This window comes from Oncorhynchus masou, chromosome 14, assembly GCF_036934945.1.
Source record: "Oncorhynchus masou masou isolate Uvic2021 chromosome 14, UVic_Omas_1.1, whole genome shotgun sequence".
NCBI lineage: Eukaryota > Metazoa > Chordata > Actinopteri > Salmoniformes > Salmonidae > Oncorhynchus > Oncorhynchus masou.
In genome coordinates this window covers 19,946,489-19,968,315 of record NC_088225.1, presented here as the reverse complement: position 1 = coordinate 19,968,315, position 21,827 = coordinate 19,946,489, and the positions used below count along the sequence as shown (strand labels likewise).

Here is a 21,827-nt window from a genome sequence, read left to right as displayed (position 1 = left end):
ATTTGTGTTGTGTAGGACGTTGTCATCCATAAATAATATGATTTGTAGATCCTGGGGTTGAACTCTAATATTATAAGACACTTGTATTAATGGAACAACAGGGCACCCAGAGGGAAGACACAGACACAGCTCCTGATACAGACAGAGCAAATAGCTGGCAGGAGTTCCTGGAGAGTGCTGATGCAAAATAGAACCTGACCAGCAGCACAAAATGGCTTTCAAGTGAATTTTCTCCCTCAGTCTGTCTACTAGTACTGCTCTGCTTGGAGGAGTCCTCTGGTGTCCTGAGTGTCTTATCACTGGGAGCTGAGAGGAGGACATTTCAGTGCACATTAAGTCTGTGTTGTAGAGATGTCAGAGTGAAATAGGATCTCCCCTTTACATTTCTATCACCACAACACGCTGATGCCTTTTCCCAAGCTCCCACCCCTCCCCACAAACCACAAGCACTGTATGACAGAGTATTATGCTTGTGGTCTGCACGATGGATCCTCTTACAAAGCTATGAAGAAATGAGGGATACGTCTACACAAGAAGGCAAACACGACAGGACCCCGCAGCAAAAACATTTTTTTTAATCGTTTCACATTAAAAACACATACTGTACGCTGCATCACAAAATTAAAAAGCAGTCCTGCAATAACAATAGAAAACAAAAGAGAAGAAACAACCAGTGGCATTTTCACTGAGACTCAGTATGTGTCCCATAGTAGTTCACCTCTCTCCATGGACAGATCTATACAGTAGGTGAGAAGCAGGGGAGGACTGGGACCAGAAATTGGCTTTTGCATTTGCAATATACCGGCCCATCTTTTTCCTTGAGGTCCTCACACCGGTCCATATTTTTCCTCAAGGTCAGATAATGATAATTTAGCAAAATATTTTTTTTCCGTTAGACAGGCCCACTAGGCTAAAAATGAACCAGCCCATCTGGCATTTCGGGCAAATGCCAGATGGCAAGTCCGCCCCTGGAGATGGCTGAGGTCACTGATAAAGGAGACATGATAAGCCATACATGAGAGATTAGATTACACACAGCAGGTCAACAACAGACAGGAAATCATAGTTCACAAAGCACTTGGAGTTCATTCCCACCTGTACTGTACATTATAACGATGACATAGTAGAAGTTTTGTCACATACACCGGATAGATGCAGTCAAATGTGTTGTTTTACAGGGTCAGTCATAGTAGTACGGCGCCCCTGGAGCAAATGAGGTTTAGCTGCCTGACTCAAGGGCACATCGACAGATTCTTCACCTTATGGGCTTGGGTATTCAAACCAGCGACCTTTCGGTTAATGGCCCAACACGCTAACTGCTAGGCTACCTCCCGCCTGTCTGGATAACCATGGCTAGTTGATATGCTACTCTGGATGGATGTACTCGTCATATCATAGTGATGCAATATGGCCCTTTTTAGTGTGATGGCACTAGATGGGAGGGTGTTAACGAAACAAAGTGCAAACCAAATCCTTTCTGAGATGGACTCAGACCAGTCAGCGTTTCATGTCAGGGCTTTGGAAAGTCCTTTGTCACTTTTTTTGAGAACAGAAAAACACCTCCTGTGGTTTTCACACCACCCATGGTTTGGTGAGTTTCATTTTAACTGGTTATTAAATGTGTTTGGTTGGGGCTATCGTCTATTAAAAAAATATTCCAATCACTTCCAATTTGAGAAAGATTGTCTCTTTCAGTCAGAGATGGACAATAGTCCTGGCAAACTCTGCAGGCTCCCGTTTCTGCAAACGACAGGTTTAACATGTTGGGCTTGATTATTTGAATCCGTTGTGTTAGTATTATCCTGCTCTGTTAGCAAATTTGTATTTGCTTCAAATCAAAATGTCAACCAGTCATAAGTTGGTTCATGTAAGACCTTCAATAACATGTCCACTGTAGACAGGACAGAACACTGTCTTGTACCCATTTTAGTTTTTCGTACTACAACACCAATATTAACACAATAATACAACACACCCTGTATCCTCAAATGAATCAGAAGATCATTTCCCCTCATCTGAATCTACATCAGTGCAATTATTATCGTCCAAACATTATTTCCATTAATAGAACAGTGATTTTCATGGAAATTCCATTTTCAATTCAATTCAATTTCTAGCTGGGATATCTCTATGTAAGGGCCAAGTCCATTATGTAAAATATGATGAGTTGGGAGTCCGTCAGTTCTCACCAGACAACACACCCACATCATGCAGATGAAATGAAACTAAACCCCCTCAGCATGTTCATTTATGAGCGACATTTGTACTCTGCTTGTATTCTGCCAGGTAAACAATGTCATACTCCACCTCTCTGGTTTTGGCTCAGCCTCAGTCATCAATGAGTGCTTTTACCCCACTGAGGCGCTGCCGCCAAGAGGCAAGCGTTTAATCATTTACATGAGTTTACACATAGGAATATGGCACCTGTTTAATATGTTGTTGAGAAGCAGCTCAGTACCTTGCCTTCCCTCGGGGTACTCACCTTGTGGTAAATTGATAGGAGTGGAATCAATAGAACGGATGCATTAAACAACAAAATAAATAACCGAATGCAAAACAGTCATTTTGGAATTGAGTCTTTAGAATACTCATGTTTTCCCAATAAGAATGCAAATACAGACCCAACAGCCATTCCCGTAGATATACAACTTGCCGCCTAAGAAAACAGTGCATCAACAAAATGGAACTGCCTTAGATGGATGTGTCATATGAAATATGTTACAGTGAACCATGATCAATCTATACATTCTATTTCTATAGCTGGCCTCATCCCATAGGCCCCGGAGAGAGAATGACAGAAAGAGAGAGAGAGAGAGAGAGACAGGGAAAATGTACAGTAAAGCAACACTGCAGTCCAGCATCAGCCAATCAGCATCACCAAAGAGAGAAACCGTCTCTGAGAGGAAGCAGCGCATGCAACTTGGACAGTTCACAGCAACTGTTATGGTACAATGTCTGGCAGTACTGACCGATGAGTGACTAGTGAATACACATGTCTAGGACAGAGATGAGCCCCTTCCCGTTAGGTTTACAGTGCAGTCTGTCTGTCTGTGAACTGGAGAAGACCTATGAGTCAGGTAGATGAGCATGTGAGGGGGAGGGGAGGTGGCTGTCCTCCTCCAGCAGTACAGTAACAGTTCAGTAACAGAGAGCACCAGTAAGTCCAGGTGACAGCTCCTTAATCCCCATTAGTGCTACAGTGACAGTGTGGAGGGGAGGCCCAGTCCAGCCCAGTCTAGCCCAACCCAGCCACCCTTTCCTCTGACCAGCCACCCATCCTCCCCACCAAAGTCGCTATCATTCTGTCCTGGTAGCCTGTGGAAGAGGCTGCTGCTCACTGGCTCCCCGTGAGGTGGTGGCTCACAGTGGCCTTGCCTGGTGTGTGTGTGGAGCTGGGCTGGGGGCTCAGCAGGCGATCTCCTCCAGCGTGCCCAGGGTGGTCTGTAGGGGGACGCTCACCGTGTGGCTGATGGCCTCCGAGTGGTTCCCCACCGGGTCACAGGAACTCTGAGGTAGGGTGACACACACATATGCGTGTAGTACACTTATACACATGCCACGTCTACACCCCACTGCTGGCTTGCCACTGAAGCTAAGCAGGGTTTGTCATGGATGGGAGACCAGATGCTGCTGGAAGTGGTGTTGGAGGGCCAATAGGAGGAACTCTTTCCTCTGGCCTGAAAAAAGATCCCAATGTCCCAGGGCAGTGATTGGGGACATTACCCTGTGCAGAGTGACATCTTTAAGATGCAATGTTAAAAGGGTGTCCTGACTCTCTGTGGTCACTAACAATCTTATGGCACTTATCGTAAGAGTAGCGGTGTTAACCCTGGTGTCCTGGCTACATACCCAAACTTGCCCTCATGGACACCTAATCATCCAATTGGCTGATCCATCCTCTCCCCCTTAACTATTCCCCAGGTCGTTTCTGTATGTGAGAATGTGTTCTCATTCAACTTACCTGGTTAATTAAAATAAAAAATACACTGAGTGACATTTTGACACGATTCAGTTGGAGATGTCATCTCCTTTCTTGTCAATAACTGAGAATTACATTGGGATAGCTGTCTGGCACAGAATAACATAAATCATATTGAGGTTTGGCTGGATACTAAGCCATAAATACAATATAAAACATTTTCCAAACAGTGTGACAGTCCAGTTTGTCATCTGATTAACCCCATGACCTTACCACGTCCTCTCCGTGGCTCTCCTCCTCGTCGTCTCGGCTCAGTAGGTCCAGCAACTTGTCCTTCACCACCTGACAACATATATGTAACACACATTATCAGGGTCATCAGGGACATACATAGTATCACAAAATGATTCATGAAGTGTGCTTTTTACATGCTGTGGTAACTTATGACCAATTTAGTTTAAGGTGAATTTGAACTGTTATAATTGGAACCATAAATAATACAGCAGGTGTGGACTTTACCATGAAATGCTTGCTTACAAGCTCTTCCCAACGATGCAGAGTTAAAAAATAATAATAAAATGAAAACTAGTAATATAAGATGAATAAAATACACAAGAATGGAGCTATGTACATGGAGTACCAGAACCGGATCACTGTGCAGGGGTACCAGGTATTTGAGGTAGATATGTACAAGAAGGCATGGTAAAGTGACTAGGCATCAGCATATGTAATAATATCTTGACTCAAGGCCAAACATCACCATGGCTGTTATTTTAGTGGAGGTCTTTAAAACCACAGCCAGAGCAGCAGCACTCTCTGTCTGTGACAAAACACCCCGCACAGACTCCCCATTAAAACATGAGAAAGGTTTGGGAAAAAATACTTTTCATGTGTACTTCTAAAGCCCAGAGGGCACAGAATGACTGGTTTGTTCTTGGCAGAGCTCCAAGCAGACCAAAGCAGTAGGAGAGAGAGACCAACGGCTGAGCTGACTTAATGAAAAGACTGATCACGCACCTCAATCACTCAGCCCAGACAGATATATGGCAAGGCTCTTTCGTCTCAACAATTTAAATGTGAATGTGAATATGTGTGTGTGTGATTGGCCTTGAGTCTGTGGAGAAATGTGTGTGTAACCTATTAGACGGGTGTCTCTGATATGAATTGTTATTCATTTTGTAGTTCTTATTTCTTCCGCCAAACATAACTGTCTGTGAGAGTGTTTGATAATGCGTTTGTGAGAATGTGTGTGTCTTTGGAAGTTTCTACATGGTGTGTGTTCTATGTCTGACCTCATAGGCGTAGTCAAATAGCTCCAGGATGGTAAGGATACTGGCCCCGATGAACAGACCCATCTGACCACCTATATCACCTGGAAGATCAACAATACACAGTTAGAGAGAGAGCGTGCGCGCGAGAGAGAGAGAGCTAGCAAGCACTGGAAACCCAAGAGCTGAACCCTGAAAAGAATCCCCTATGCCAGCTATTGAAAACACTAAACAACTCTATTATCCAATCACACAGGGAAATCAATCACATTGTTACAGAAATGAAAACCTCCTATTTGACAAATTGGGAAAATGAAACAAAATACTGAATAAACTAAATTATATTATATTTAGCTATTTGGCCCTCAAAACAGAATACAAAAATGCAGAATATCTCTACTCTGTCAGAGATACAAAACAGAGACAGATCCTGACCAAATACAGGCTCAGGGAACACCAGCTGGCTATAGAAAAAGGGAGACGCAAAAAGACATGGCTACCCAAAGAAGAGCGTCTATGTGGTCACTGCATTACAGGGGAGGTAGAGACAGAGATGCACTTTTTCCTGAGAAATACTCCCGAATAAGATAATATTTTTCAAGAAAATATCTCAATCAATTCCCAACTTCTGTGCATTTACTAATGACATTATTCTGGGGAGGGAGAAACCGCAAATATTACTGCCAGACACAGTATGTATATGATTGCCATAGCCTGACTTCCCATAACCCTGAACCCTGAAGTATTTACATTGAATATAACTGACAGTAATATATACACTATATAGTAATATATAGTGTATAACCATCAGACATGTTGTTCTTTATTTATTAGCCATTCTTTCTTTTTCTTTTTATAATCTTGTTTTTTATTTAATTAAATGTATCTTAATTTGAATTTTAGAGAGAGAGAGAGAGAGAGGAGATGGAGAGTGAGAGCCAGAGCGACAGCCAGAGCGAGAGCCAGAGCGTGCGTGCAAGAGAGGGGAAGAAGATAGGTAGATAATAGCTAGAGAGTTGACTATACCCAGTAAGCCTGCCACTTCGTAGGCTTTCTTCTGCTCAATGGTCTCATAGTTCAAGGCCTCAAAGAACACATCCAGGACTAGGATGTTATCCCTGAAAGAGAGACATCGATAAGATCAGATAACACTTCAATCGTGTTAAAGAGAAGACACATTTATCTTGATATTGTCATCCTATTTAACTATCAATCAATGAACTGGTAAGTCATCAGTCATTCTTCAGGTCATCAGTCTAAACACATCCGTTTTTTAAATTGCTTTTGAAAGTTTTATTTACTATCAGTCTTTTCAAAGTTTGTTTATCTTTCTGTCAATGTGGAAATAGACATACAGGGCATACTATACCTACTATATCAATAGTTGTATTATCAATTGCCATAAGTAAGGGTGCTTATTCTTCCACACTGAACCACATGTCCCATACAATGTCATTAGTAGAGTAGCATCTCAACTGATGACTGCATCCACTAGAGAATGCCTATTGTTATTATCATCAAAATCCCATTATATGATAACATGACGGATCTCTTCAATAGCAGGCTTCCAGTTCTCTTTCCCATGAGTCTGAGCGTCAAAGACATCTCAGTGTAATATCTTCACTTTCCACCCACACCCTCCTTACTATTACTACATATAATACATGTGATACTGTGGGCTGATGTATATTACATTTTTCCTTCTAATGCATTCATCTGTTCCTCTGGAGCCTCCTATAGGCAGGTACTTACGTGATGTATTTCTCAGAGCGGTTGAACTTCTTTTCCAGGTAGCGTGCTGAGGTCTTACTGGGGATCTTGACCATGGACAGCTCCTTGTTGTAGCGTGTCATGTTGCATGGTGTCCTACAGATGCAGTTACTACTCTCCAGCATTGACAACTTGGCTACAGTAGAGAAGACAGGGAGACATGAAGGAGAGGATGAAGGGATGGATGGAAGAGAGGTAATGGGTGAGGATGGGGAGAGAGAGGAGAGGTAGAGTTGACCTTAGTTTGAGGGCAACTGAGGGTACACACACAAACACACACCCATCTCAACAGCATTCCCTACTGTATATACTTCAGAATGGCCGTATGTCTTGATGCACTTAGCAGAAATGTCAGAGTCTAACAGTATGCATGGGACAGTGTACTAAAGACATAATGATGGGAGAAAATAAATGTTGATCCTTCTGCTTCCAGGATGATCTATTTGTACATACTGAAGGGTGGTTAGTGTAATTGCTACTGATATTTTTTTATGGGGTAGATTTGAAATTGCAGATTTTGTAGCTTCCATCAATATAATTATATTTATCATTTCCAATCTCCCATATATTTTTTTTGTAAATGTGTACAGTACCAGTCAAAAGTTTGGACACACCTACTCATTCATGGGTTTTTCTTTATTTTTTACATTGTAGGATAATAGTGAATACAGCAAAACAATGAAATAACACATATGGAATCATGTATAAACCACAAAAGTGTTAAACAAATGAAAATATGATTTTATATATTAGATTCTTCAAAGCAGCCACCCTTTGCCTTGATGACAGCTTTGCACACTCTTGGCATTCTCTCAACCACCTTCACCTGGATTGCTTCTCCATTTGCGCTTAGTGGGACTATCATTTGTTTTCAACAGGACAATGGCTCAAAACACACCTCCAGGCTGTGTAAGGGCAATGTGACACTTATGGTGTGTTTGGGGTCATTGTCCTGTTGAAAACAAATGATAGTGCTACATCAGATGACTTGGCCTCCACAATCACCCGACCTCAACCCAATTGAGATGGTTTGGGATGAGTTGGACCGCAGAGTGAAGGAAAAACTTCCAACAAGTGCTCAGCATATGTGGGAACTCCTTCAAGACTGTTGGAAAAGCATTGCTCATGAAGCTGGTTGAGAGAATGCCAAGAGTGTGCAAAGTTGTCATCAAGGCAAAGGGTGGCTACTTTGAAGAATCTCAAATATAAAATATATTTGGATTTGTTTAACACTTTTTTGTTACTACATGATTCCATATGTGTTATTTCATAGTTTGATGTCTTCACTATTATTCTATAATATAGAAAATATTAACAATAAAGAAAACACTTGATTGAGTAGGAGTGACCAAACTTTTAACTGGTACTGTACATACACAAAAACACATAAATACATACATATACCTTTAAAATTATATTTCCTTTATTATTTTCCGCTAACCCCACCACCCCTCCCCTAATTGGAGTAAAATAATGAACAACTACACTTAGACTTTTACTTCCGGCTTATACACACTATAGACCTTTTACGGACACAATCTATTTTACAATAGTTATATTAGGTTTGTTTTTAGTCCTGTCCTTCTTCTACCCTCACTCTCTCCAAGGGAAGCACAGCCGAGAGCTGCCCAGTGACACGAGCCTACCAGACGAGCTAAACTACTTCTATGCTTGCTTCGAGGCAAATGACACTGAAACATGCATGAGAGCACCAGCTGTTCTGGAAGACTGTGTGATCACATTCTTCGCAGCCAATGTGAGTAAGACCTTTAAAAAAGTCAACATTTACAAGGCTGCAGGGCCAGACGGATTACCAGGACGTGTATTGCAAGCATGCGCTGACCAACTGGCAAGAGTCTTCACTGACATTTTGAACCTCTCCCTGACCGAGTCTGTAATACCAACATGCTTCAAGCAGACCACCATAGTCCCTGTGCCCAAGAACATTAAGGTAACCTGCTTCAATGACTACCAACCCGTAGCACTCACGTCTGTAGCCATGAAGTACTTTGAAAGGCTGTCGTGGCTTACATGAACATCATTATCCCAGAAACCCTAGACCCACTCCAATTGTATACTGCCCTAACAGATCCACAGATGAAGCAATCTCTATTGCACTCCAAACTGCCCGTTCCCACCTGGACAAAAGGAACACCTATGTGAGAATGCTATTCATTGACTACAGCTCAGGGTTCAACAGCATAGTGCCCTCAAAGATCATCACTAAACTAACAACACATCCGCCACACTGATCCTCAACACAGGGGCCCCTCAGGGTTGTGTGCTCAGCCCTCTCCTGTACTCCCTGTTCACTCATGACTGCACAGTGAGGCACGACTCCAACACCATCATTAAGTTTGCAGATGACACAACAGTTGTAGGCCTGATCACCGACAACGATGAGACAGCTTATAGGGAGGAGGTCAGAGACCTGGCCGTGTGGGGCCAGAACAACAACATCTCCCTCAACGTGATCAAGACAAAGGAGTTAATTGTGGACAACAGGAAAAAGAGGACCAAGCACACCACCATTCTCACTGACGGGGCTGTAGTGGAGCAGGTTGAAAGCTTCAAGTTCCTTGGTATCCACATCACCAACAAACTAACATGGTCCAAGCACACCAAGACAACCTCTGGAGATTGAAAATATTTGGCATGGGTCCTCAGATCCATAAAAGGTTCTACAGCTGCACCATCGAGAGCATCTTTACTGGTTGCATCACTGCCTGGTATGGCAACTGCCCGGCCTCTGACCGCAAGGCACTACAGTGGGTAGTGCGTAGGGTCCAGCCATCCAGGACCTCCATACCAGGCGGTGTTAGAAGAAGACTCCTGCCACCCTAGTCATAGACTGTTCTCTCTGCTACCACAAGCAGTACAGGAGCACCAAGTCTAGGTCCAAGAGGCTTCTAAACAGCTTCTACCCACAAGCCATAAGACTCCTGAACATATACTCAAATGGCTACCCAGACTATTTACACCGTTGCTACTCTCTGTTGTTATCATCTATGCAAAGTCACTTTAATAACTCTACCTACATGTACATATGACCTCGACTAACTGGTGCCTCCGCACATTGACTCTGTACCTGTACGCCCTTGTTGTCACGCCTTGGTCTTAGTATTTTGTGTTTTAGTTAATTAGTTGGTCAGGCCAGGGTGTGACATGGGTTTATTGTTTGTTGTATTTCTTAGTGGGGTTTTTTAGTTATTGGGATTGTGGCTGATTAGGGGTGTGTGTTGCATAGGTTTGGCTGCCTGAGGCGGTTCTCAATCAGAGTCAGGTGATTCTCGTTGTCTCTGATTGGGAACCGTATTTAGGTAGCCTGGGTTTCACTTTGTATTTCCTGGGTGATTGTTCCTGTCTCTGTGTTAGTGTTCACCAGACAGGCTGTATAGGTTTTTCACGTTCCGTTTGTTGTTTTTGTATGTAATAGTTATTTCATGTATCGTCATTTGTTTCATTAAATTAATGAGTAACCAACACGCTGCATTTCGGTCCGACTTTCTTGCGACAAACGAAGAACACTGTTACACTTGTATATATTCTCGCTATTGTTATTTTACTGCTGCTCTTTAATTACTTGTTACGTTTATTTCTTATTCTTATTCGTATTTTTATTTAAAAACATACATTTGTAATAGTTTTTATTTATCTAAAAAAAACTGTATTGTTAGTTGTGGATCGTAAGTAAGCATTTCACTGTGTTTGTATTCAGCGCAAGTGACTAATACAAATTTGATTTGATCTATTTCTAATGTTTATCCAGTTTGATTTCTATTTGCCATATATTTTTAACTGTGCTGTTTCACAAAAGTTCTAAACCTATATACATTTTACAGACACAGCATATTTTACATTTGTTATCTTGTTGTTATTAGTTCCACTCTTCAGCTCCATTAAATCCCTCCCATTTATCTCTTCACACCATCTATATTGGATTTCCATTTTTCATATTTTTTCAACTGTGCTGTGATGCTTCACAAAAGCTCTGAACCTTTCTATTCTCATACTTTCTACCGATTGTAAATGAACTACTAGCCTCAACAACCGTGGACACTGTAAATGCCCTCATGAAATACACAGGAATGTTTTATGAATTTTCCAGACATTTCTATCCATTCCTGGAAGAATAAAACTAATAGTCTAATCTATCTGGTCTTATCCAAATCAATTTCCTCTGACAATAACCAGTGTCACTCACATTCTCAACCCATTCTAGCCTGCTGCTAGGTTCCCTTAATGCATAAAAATATCAAATCTGATCTCCCAACCCTAATCTCTCACTGTGACAATAGTATGGCAGTCTCCCCAGCTCGCCCTGGGCAGGGCGGAGTCTCCCTTGGATTACTAATAGCCTTCAGGGCCAAGTGGTCACGTAATTGCAACAGGAAATTCAATATGGCACCTCAGACGCTTTTCATTCTCATTCAAATAAGGGGTTATTGGATCCGGGTAGCAGTGTGCATTCATAACCCTGATTTATACACTCCCTCCCTCTTTCTATTTCTCTCTCTCCCCACATCTCTCTTTCCTCTTCTTCCCTCTCTCTCTATTTCATTCGCTCTCTTTTCCTTCGCTCTCTCTCCCTCTATCGTTCTGTCTTTCTCTATTTCTCTCTCTCTATCCACCATCTCATCTCTGTCAAAAACAATTATTCTAACCAAATCATCTGCTTTATTTCATATTTCCAAGCTTATTAAGAAACAGTGTTTTTAATGACTTAACACTCTCCATTACGCTGTCTTTGGCTGTGAACAGAATGTTATATTTAAGCGAGCAGTTGTTCAACCCGGAGACGAGCTAATCCTTTTTATTGTATGTTTGGTTTAAAACCAATATGTGAGATGAGAGGATCTTCTGTCATTCATCCTGCATTGAGACCGCATTTCTAAAACGATTACGCTAGTAATGTGATTGTATGATCACGTTACTGTGGGCAATGCTATCCAAGTCGACATTTCACAGGACAACAAATGTCTGTGTTTTCCTCCGTGTGTATAATTAGGCACAGAGAAGATTTCTGTGTTCCTCTGTAATCTAGTCACAGGACCCTCCAGTGAGAACAGATGCAGCTGTCTTCCATTAAGACAGCAGCCACACTGTTTCTGTCTCCCAAACTTCCTGATTGACACATTGGTTTAAAAAAAGCACAACTTCAAACTTTACTAAGTGAAAACGGTGCGGTGGGTTCACAGTCTAACTAGGAACTGATTTGCATACAATTATTGGGTCTGTGTGTTTGGATGGAATAAGCACAGGCATTTCAAATAAAACCAAGTCAGGAGGAGCGAGAGGGAGGGAGCGAGAGGGAGCTGGCCAGGCTGGACAAGCACAAGAGGGTACTCTAGCTCTAACTCTCCACAGTCCCAGTATAGCATACCTTGGCTTCATTTCCTCTTTATTTGAGACACATTGCCTAATTACAATGGACGAGCCAGGGCCAAAGCGTAATAATTGCCAGTGTTTGTGTGTGTTTGTTGCCCGGTAGGTAACAGAATGAGAGAACGCCTCCCCTTAATGATATCAGCAGGGGAGTTAGACACCCCTACTACACAAAACACACAAACACTTTTCAATAAAGTTTATTTAGAGGAATAAACAAGGTCCTGTCTCATCTGATTTTCATTTATCCCTTCAGTAAAGTATGAGTCTGTGGTAAAGGTATAAATTAATATATCAAAACATCCTAATATAAAATTAGACGAAGGAGAAAGTGAGAATAAAAAGTCAATATCCCAGTTTTACAGAAAATAACAGTTCAATATAGATGGGCTTAGGCACAAAATGAGATCCTACTGTATGTGAATTATCCTACTGTATGTGAGTGATCCTACTGTATGTGAATGATCCTACTGTATGTGAATGATTATTCTATATGTGAATGCATACAGCTCCCCCTCCTCTCAACACACACAGACAAACACAGATTCCTTATTTGTAATATATACAGTATAGTATGAAAGTAAAATGAACCGAGGGAGTCTTCTAGACCTGGCTTTTCTAGAGGGGGAAAAAAACAGCTGCGTAAATGCTAATCATAAATACCAGGGTCAACCAGCAAAACGAGAGAACCTCTGTATTCTCTATGAATGATCAATAATTCATGTGTAGCTAACTAATACAAAATGTGTCAAATCTTTTGGGAAATGATAAGACACTTGTGTTGACACAATGTACCTATGCCTTTCCTTCATGCTATCTTTATGTCCACTAACCCATGGAGAAACAGGAATGCTATGATGTTAAATCATTTATCCCGAATCAACCAAACAGCAACAGCAAGAGGATGAGTGAGAGAGAGGAGGAGGGAGGTGTTGCACTCCCAGTAAATATTCTATTAATACGAAGCACTGCAGCAACGCATAATATTTTACCACGAACACTACTCTTTTGTCCACTTGAGACTAGGAGTTTCCTGGGGAAGTTGTGAAGCATCGGGGAAGCTGTGAAGCATCGGGGAAGCTGTGAAGCATCGGGGAAGCTGTGAAGTGATGTACAGCCTGCACTCTAGCCTGTTGTATGATTGTGTTTATGAGTCTGTTATTAAATATGTATGTTTACTGCTTTTCATTAAATCATGTATGGCTATTGTATTTGTTCATATGGGCAGAATATTGTATAGCAGGGTTCCCCAACTGGCGGCCCATGGGCCAAATTTGGCCCCCCAATTTTTTAATGCATTTTCATTGTTGACATCAAAGACTAAAAACACCAGGAAATCAGCTCCAAGAGATTTTAATTTAATAAATATTTTCCAAAGTATTCCCATGCGTAATAGAGAGACACATCGTATTCAAATGTAAGCAAGGTTTGAAATGTTTTTGTCAAACATATTTGTTTGGGCTTCTTGCGGTCAATTTGCAATCTACAAATGATTTGTAATTATGTTCCGGCCCCCAAACCATCCGCTCAAGAAAAAAAATCAGCCTGCAGCTGAATCTAGTTGATTCCTGTTGTATTGTCACGCCCTGACCTTAGATATCTCTGTTTTCTTTATATTTTGTTTAGGTCAGGGCGTGTCTAGGGTGGGTACGCTAGTTTTTGTATTGTCTAGGGTTTTTTATATGTCTAGGGTTTTTGTAGGTCTAGGTGTTTTGTATGTCTAGGGTTTTGGTAGGTCGAGGTGATTTGTATGTCTATGGTGGCCTGATATGGTTCCCAATCAGAGGCAGCTGTTTATCGTTGTCTCTGATTGGGGATAATATTTAGGTAGCCATTTCCCTTTGGTGTTTGTGGGTGCTTGTCTATGTTTAGTTGCCTGTCAGGACTAGTTTGTATAGTGTCATGGTTTGTTTGTTGTTCATTCATTAAAAAGAGAATGTACGGATACCTGTCACGTTCTGACCTTTGTTTTGTCTTTATTTAGTATGGTCAGGGCGTGAGTTGGGGTGGGCAGTCTATGTTTGTTTTTCTATGATTTGGGTATTTCTATGTTTCGGCCTAGTGTGGTTTTCAATCAGAGGCAGGTGTCATTAGTTGTCTCTGATTGAGAATCATACTTAGGTAGCCTGGGTTTCACTGTGTGTTTGTGGGTGATTGTTCCTGTCTCTGTGTTTGCACCAGATAGGACTGTTTTGGGTTTTCACGTTTCTTGTTTTTGTTAGTTTGTTCATGTGAAGTGATTTATTAAACATGAATCAAAATAACCATGCTGCGCTTTGGTCCGCCTCTCCGTCAATGGAAGAAATCCCTTACAATACCACGATGCGTCTTGGTCCGATCCTTATGACGAACGTGACATGTATAGGCAATATTGCCTACAGAAATAGGTTCAGTTGTAGCCTAAAATAAATGTGTTCATATGGGTAGAATATTGTTTGTTCGGTACACCATCCTACAGACAGTGAGTCACGTGGTGTCAAGGGTACTGGCTGTTGGTGTAAAGTTATGGGGAATGTTTTCCTGGCAAACCTTAAGTCCCTTGATACCAATTGAGCAACGGTTCAATTCCCCGAAGAATTCAGGCTGTTCTGGAGGTAAATGTGGGTCCGACCCGGTACTAGATGGATATACCTAATAAACTGACCACTGAGTGGATATCAATTAATTCATATGGTTATATGAAGGCGGAAGGCTAAAAACAGCCTATACTATATCTAGACCTATATCTAGTTCCTACAATCTATTTTCATTTTAAATCATGGCTTTTTCTAGTTTTTACACCATCCACTAACACCAACTATTTACTATAAAACATTTATTTATCAACAAAAAAGCTTAGCAAAATACAAAAAAGAATGGGGCAAAAATAAGTAGGCCTAAAATATATATTTTTCTATAATCCAAAAAATACTAGAGTAGGCTACATGACAAAAACAAACAAATCATCCAAGAATGAGCTTAGTGTTGGTCCCATAAGGATTTTGGAGTCATTGAAAGGGTTGAACTTGAAGAAGTGTCCAAGTAGACTAGGTGCTCATTTCTCTCAGATGGATTTTGGAATATTCACAACTGCTACTTGAAAGTGTAGGCAACGCTCTTTGGGTAAGACTCCATCAGTTGAGTCGTGGTGTTGGCTACTTCTCAACCAGCGACTTCAGATCCTTCTGTTGCTTGTGGTAGCAGGGTCTTTGCCATGGCGGTGGAATGCCAGCAAGTTGCTGCTCCCTTCTCATTTCACCTCGTTGCTGCTGTCGTTGCAATGCCTCGATGAACTTCCAAATGGAGGCCTTGAGCATGATGCCATCAATAGTAAGAAAAATAATAATAAAGTTTATGTTAAACAAGCCATACATATAGGAAACATTGGCTTTTTTCCAATGAGTCCGACTTTCTCCCCAACCCATGTTGCCTGAATGTATGTCAGGGCACACATTTGCATTCACGTGGCGTTGGTGGATGGAGGATGGAGCGAGACATGATTTCCCAGATGTGCTCAATTGGATTCAGGTCTGGGGAACGGGCGGGCCAGTCCATAGCATCAATGCCTTTTTCTTGCAGGAACTGCTGACACACGCCAGCCACATGAGGCCACACCAGCATATGGTCTCACAAGGGGTCTGAGGATCTCATCTCGGTACCTAATGGCAGTCAGGCTACCTCTGGCGAGCACATGGAGGGCTGTGCGGCCCCCCAAAGAAATGCCACCCCACACCATGACTGACCCACCGCCAAACCGGTCATGCTGGAGGATGTTGCAGGCAGCAGAACGTTCTCCATCCTGGATGAGCTGCACTACCTGAGCCACTTGTGTGGGTTGTAGACTCCGTCTCATGCTACCACTAGAGTGAAAGCACCGCCAGCATTCAAAAGTGACCAAAACATCAGCCAGGAAGCATAGGGAACTTAGAAGTGGTCTGTGGTTACCACCTGCCAAACCACTCCTTTATTGGGGGTGTCTTGCTAATTGCCTATAATTTCCACCTGTTGTCTATTCCATTTGCACAACAGCATGTGAAATTTATTGTCAATCAGTGTTGCTTCCTAAGTGGACAGTTTGATTTCACAGAAGTGTGATTGACTTGGAGTTACATTGTGTTGTTTAAGTGTTCCCTTTATTTTTTTGAGCGGTGTATGTCTTTACTGGACTGATGGCCAGCATCTGATAGTCAGTCTGAGGGGAGGGAGGGAGCAGCGGTGAGGCTGCCTCTCATTCGACTCAACAATACCATCCCTCCGCTCTCCCTCCCTCAGCTGATGGAAAAACTCAATTCACACGGCATTATTTCTGCCTCATGCACCAATTCATGTTGTTACTCCTATGACCAGAGAAAGCGAACCAGGCAAGTCAGTTAAGAACAAATTCTTATTTTCAATGACGGCCTGGGAACAGTGGGTTAACTGCCTGTTCAGGGGCAGAACGACAGATTTGTACCTTGTCAGCTCGGGGGTTTAAACTCGCAACCTTCCGGTTACTAGTCCAACACTAACCACTAGGCTACCCTAAAAAAGACACAAGCCGCTAATAATAACAAGGCAAGCGTATCGGAACACTTTGCTACGCTCATCTATTGCAGATGCAGTGCTGGTTATAGCGTGAGTGGAAGTAGGGAGAACATGCATTTTATGGCTCATAAAAATGTTGAACAAAGTGTTGACAGTGCTGGATAACATCTTAAACATGTAATGTACTTACTCATAAAAACAGGCTTATAGGTGCACTTGATTTGCTCTCTGGGCCTGCTGGGTAGGTGGAGTTCTACCTTCAGAATCATGAAATGATTAAAAATAGGGAAATTTTGCCTTCCCGGAGCTGCTGAATCAACTGCATCTACCACCAACAGCGAGAAACAAATAAAAAAATAGGAACGAAGCCTTTATTGTTGGGTTTTTTACAGAAATGTTTGGTGATCGACTAGGAATGCCTTGGAGGTCGACGATCAACCGGTTGGTGATCACTGCTATAGCCTAAATAAATGTATTTTAGGCCATATGAAGGACAGATATGCATGATTTAATGAAAAGCAGCAAACAGACAAAACATTTTTTCACATTCTTTAATTAAAGACTCGGAAACAGAAACAGGCAATAGGCGATACAGCTGGCTTCACAGTTTTCCTGCCAAAAAGGCCTACAAAGAAACTTGACGATGTTGAATGCGCAAGGGGGTCTGTGCTCTGCGTAGTACCTTCAACAAAAAGACATGTAAGCGTGTGCGTTTGTGTGCATTCATAGTGTGGACTTACCAAGGGCAGGCTCTGCACAGTCTTTGTACTGTTCAGGGGTACAGAATGGAGAATCACCTAGAAGGACAGCAGGAGCACAGAAGGAAGGGGAGGAAAGTTCAGATTCAGCTTTTCTGCTAGATATATTTATGAAATGTAGTACCTCTGAATGACTTACGAGTTTGAGAAAAACAAACTGTAAACAGCTCAGATTTCTGTGGAATATGGTTACAAAGCTATCAGTGATTTACTAAAGTTACCGGAATCTTCAGTAATTTGGGGTAATTAACAGAAAATCTATGGAAATCTATCGTAACTTTGGTCATTTATACTTGAATAACATAATTCTGTGTCCATATTGTCTATGAGTTTCTAGTAGTTAGACCATATGGGTCAAGAGAAAATAAGCATTATTTTCAATTAACTCTGCAACTCTTCCAACTATTGACTTTTCTTCACTACTGCCACCAATTTGACACCATAACATTGACAACAAATACATATTGACATAGTAAAATAAATTAAAGTGTGTAAAAAAAATGATAAAGGATATTATGATGAAACTCTCATATTAAACACCAATGGTATTCCCTAAATGGATGGTTTATATTTACTATATTGTTTTACAGCTTAGTCTTATTTATTTTGTTTTTGTTGATATTTTAAAATCATCTTATTTAATGATGTCATATATTCTGCATGTGACACGACCACACAGAGGGCCTAGATAACACCTGGGATAATCTGGAGTCCCCAAAAGGGCCAGTAGATCATTTATGATAGATGACACAAAATCCTTGAAAGACACCAACATTCTGATAGTTTAATGGTCAACTGTGAACGTTTCCAGTAACATGCAACCCTACTGTGGAAGCAGTCAAGGAGACTCGCAACATGCAAAAATCTAGCACACCTAAAGAGAGTGAGAGAGAGAAATAGAGCTTTGTGTGGAGCAAGGTGATAGACAAGCCTTGGAGCAGAAAGCTTTATAATACACCAACACAAATCTTGACTTTACACCTTACAGCTCTTTGACCTTTTCAAACCCACCACAGACTTTAGATGACTTTATCAACCACAACAACTACTGTAAGTCCTTTATCAAACTTTCCTCACCTTGTCTTCAACTAGTCCTTGATGAAAAAACATGGCCCATAGCCCAAACAATAGTTTTTGTTTTGCCCATGGCCCAGACAATGCTATATTACAGAGTCTATCCACATGTTTTGTTTAGTGTGAAAAGGGTAAAGAAAGTGTGTGCTCTTACCGGGCATGTGCACCATCCTGCAATTACAGTTTTCCACAATGTAGCGTGTCTCACAGTCGATCCTGCAAGCTGTCACACTATAGACCTGGAAGAAGCCAGAGTCTAGGGCCTTGGACTCACACTCTCCCCACGGAGGAGGCAGGTAGGTCAGCTACAACACAGGAGAGACACAGTGGGGGGATTGAGCAGAGAGACAGAGAGACAGAGAGAGACAGGGAAAAACACTCAGCTGAAGTCTAAAACTCCCATAGACACATGGGAGATGTCATGGTGTTATTGTGATTTAGAGCCATCAGAGAGAGGTCCCAAAAGGCCCTCTAGAACACAGCAGGGTAGATGACAGAGGAACAAAAGGAAGGTTTGGCCAACAGACTGGGCAGAATGGGACACATTCACAGATACAGTCTCTCGCTGTGAAAACTCACAACAGGTTCCAAGAACACAAAATCTCCAAATGTTCCCCCCTCCCCTATGGCTCTGGAGACGGGATCAGCAGACGAGGAGAGAGGGACACCAGGAGGAGCTGAGTGAGCGCCCATCTGCTCTGCACGCAGGCGGCCCTCTCCAGCCGCTCCTCTACTCTCCGTTCAGCATCCATCACCCAGCGCCCCCTGCATTGTGGGAGATGCAGTTTCCTCAGCCAAATACCAGTTCTTGGACCAAAATAATCCTTATCCTGCCAGGTCAGATCTGGCTGTGGAATGTCTGTTAGCACAGATAACATTGGAGAAGAATCCCTCCAATCAGAGACTGATACGGGGTGGCAGGGTAGCCTAGTGGTTAGAGCGTTGGACTAGTAACCAAAAGGTTGCAAGTTCAAATCCCCGAGCTGACAAGGTACAAATCTGTCATTCTGCCCCTGAACAGGAGTTAAACCACTGTTCCCAGGCTGTCATTGAAAATAAGAATTTGTTCTTAACTGACTTGCCTAGTAAAATATCCATGCATCCAGATTAGTTTGCTGTTGTTAACTCAAACACAGAATTCCCTCGATATCTGCAAGCAAGACATTGATTTTCAAATCAAGACAGGCTATATACAAGCGAGGCTATAAAAGTAGCAAGGCTACATACAGACACCGGTTAATCAGGCTGATTGAGGTAGTATGTAGATATGGTTAAAGTGACTGTGCATATATGATGAACAGAGAGCAGCAGTAGCGTAAAAGAGGGGTTGGCAGGTGGTGGTGGGTGGCGGGACACAATGCAGGCAGCCAGTTGGTTTATCGGCCCAATTGAGGTAGTATGTACATAAATGTATAGTTAAAGTGACTATGCATATATGATAAACAGAGAGTAGCAGCAGCGTAAAAATAAGGTTTGTGGGGGTTGGGGGGGTGGCACACAATGCAGATAGTCCGGGTAGCCATTTGATTACCTGTTCAGGAGTCTTATGGCTTGGGGATAAAAACTGTTGAGAAGCCTTTTTGTCCTAGACTTGGCACTCCGGTACAGCTTGCCATGAGGTAGTAAAGAGAACAGTCTATGACGGGGTTGGCTGGGGTCTTTGACAATTTTTTACACACTACCCTCTGTAGTGCCTTGCGTACAGAGGCCAAGCAATTGCCGTACCAGGCAGTGATGCAACTGTGATGCAGCTGTAAAACCTTTTGAGGATCTCAGGACCCAGGCAAAATATTTTTAGTTTCCTGAAGGGGAATAGGCTTTGTCGTGCCCTTTTCACGACTGTCTTGGTGTGTTTGGACTATTCTAGTTTGTTGTTGATGTGGACACTGAGGAACTTGAAGCTCTCAACCTGTTCCACTACAGCTCGATTGAAACACAACTAATGAAGCCAACAAATCAAAACATTTCAAACTAGCCCTGGCCTCACTCATATACTGTAGGTCTGGCCACGCTCCTATAGGTCTCCATTCACAATGAAAAAGTCTTCCCTAAAGGCCAGCTGTTCATCACTTCTAGGAAGATAGAGTTTCCCAGCACTGTCTATTTCATTAAGATGAGAGGCAGGTGCTCCTCAGCAGCAGTCAGTCCATCACCTTTCCATCACCTTCATACCTCTGCTAATCTTTCCTCTTGTCCTAATTGGAGTGGCTGGTGTACCTCACTATTATCCTGCTGTAATCAAATATCAAATCATCAGAGTAGATAGGTGTCAGCGCCCACTATGGGGTGATCTGATGACCTGATTAAATACACTCCAATGACGGCCAGGACCCTCTCTGCCCCTCCCCACACATTATTCATCAATGACCACACACTCTGCCATTGGGATGCACGTCAGCAACTAGAAAGAATATTAGAAACAGATCAAAACTAAAATGCAACAGTTGAATCAACAATTAAAGTTGTCGCCTCTAGATTTAGAATTAGGCTTTGGGAGCTCTACATGGATTTGCTAACTTTGGGGATTTTGTTGAAAATCGGAGCTGTGAGTCTGGAGTTTTATTAACAAACCAGTACAGTATAGTATATAAGTTCATCCCTCTCCCGTGGACACTAGGTTGCCAAGACCAAAAATACATTACTGAGACCCATCCAGAAGACACAGGAGGGAGAGAGGCTCAGGCTCTTTAATAGAACTGTAATTTACAGACATGGGAATGCCCTTGTGACTTCTGTGGAAAGCATAGCAAAGAACACTTTAACATTTGAAACTCCCCTATATTTAAATAATGAGAAAATACAGAGGATTATTAAAGAACACAGGCAATCTAGTGCGTGTGTGTGTGTGTGTCTGTGTTCATGCATTATTAAATGCCTATAGTGGCTGTGTTCTTTGGCTTCTGTGCACTTATTATTTTTTTGATGAAGTGGCTTTAATCTGGAAGTAATAATACGAGTTCATTTGAGTGCATGACTTCAGCTCCGCCTCACAATTGAGCTGTCTGGTTGGATCTGATTACAATCACACACCAATGACCACAGGCAGCCATTGCACTTTTACAAAGTCCCCACAGTACTGCTAATCATTAAGACATATCGGCTATATTCAGCCTGATTATAAGCATGGTCATTACATGGCGTCTCACAAGA

The 21,827-nt window shown here is 42.1% G+C and overlaps 1 protein-coding gene and 1 long non-coding RNA gene across 2 annotated transcripts in view; one reads left to right on the top strand and one right to left on the bottom strand.

Moving 5' to 3' along the window:
• Positions 1-553: 553 nt before the first annotated feature.
• Positions 554-21,827, bottom strand: part of LOC135554471 (acid-sensing ion channel 2-like) — a 217,353-nt gene continuing 196,079 nt past the window's right edge. Inside the window, exons 4-10 of the mRNA XM_064986798.1 lie at positions 18,832-18,982; positions 17,586-17,642; positions 6,940-7,093; positions 6,214-6,305; positions 5,212-5,291; positions 4,193-4,261; positions 554-3,507 (exon numbers count right to left, since the gene is read on the bottom strand). Of these exons, the coding sequence (XP_064842870.1) occupies positions 3,406-3,507; positions 4,193-4,261; positions 5,212-5,291; positions 6,214-6,305; positions 6,940-7,093; positions 17,586-17,642; positions 18,832-18,982 (705 nt within the window). The 3' untranslated portion in view covers positions 554-3,405. The remainder of the gene's footprint in view (positions 3,508-4,192; positions 4,262-5,211; positions 5,292-6,213; positions 6,306-6,939; positions 7,094-17,585; positions 17,643-18,831; positions 18,983-21,827) is intronic.
• LOC135554473 (uncharacterized) lies at positions 1,510-10,669 on the top strand. The gene is made up of 3 exons (XR_010457699.1): positions 1,510-1,591; positions 6,978-7,152; positions 8,565-10,669. It is a non-coding gene; the product is annotated as an uncharacterized LOC135554473 (long non-coding RNA).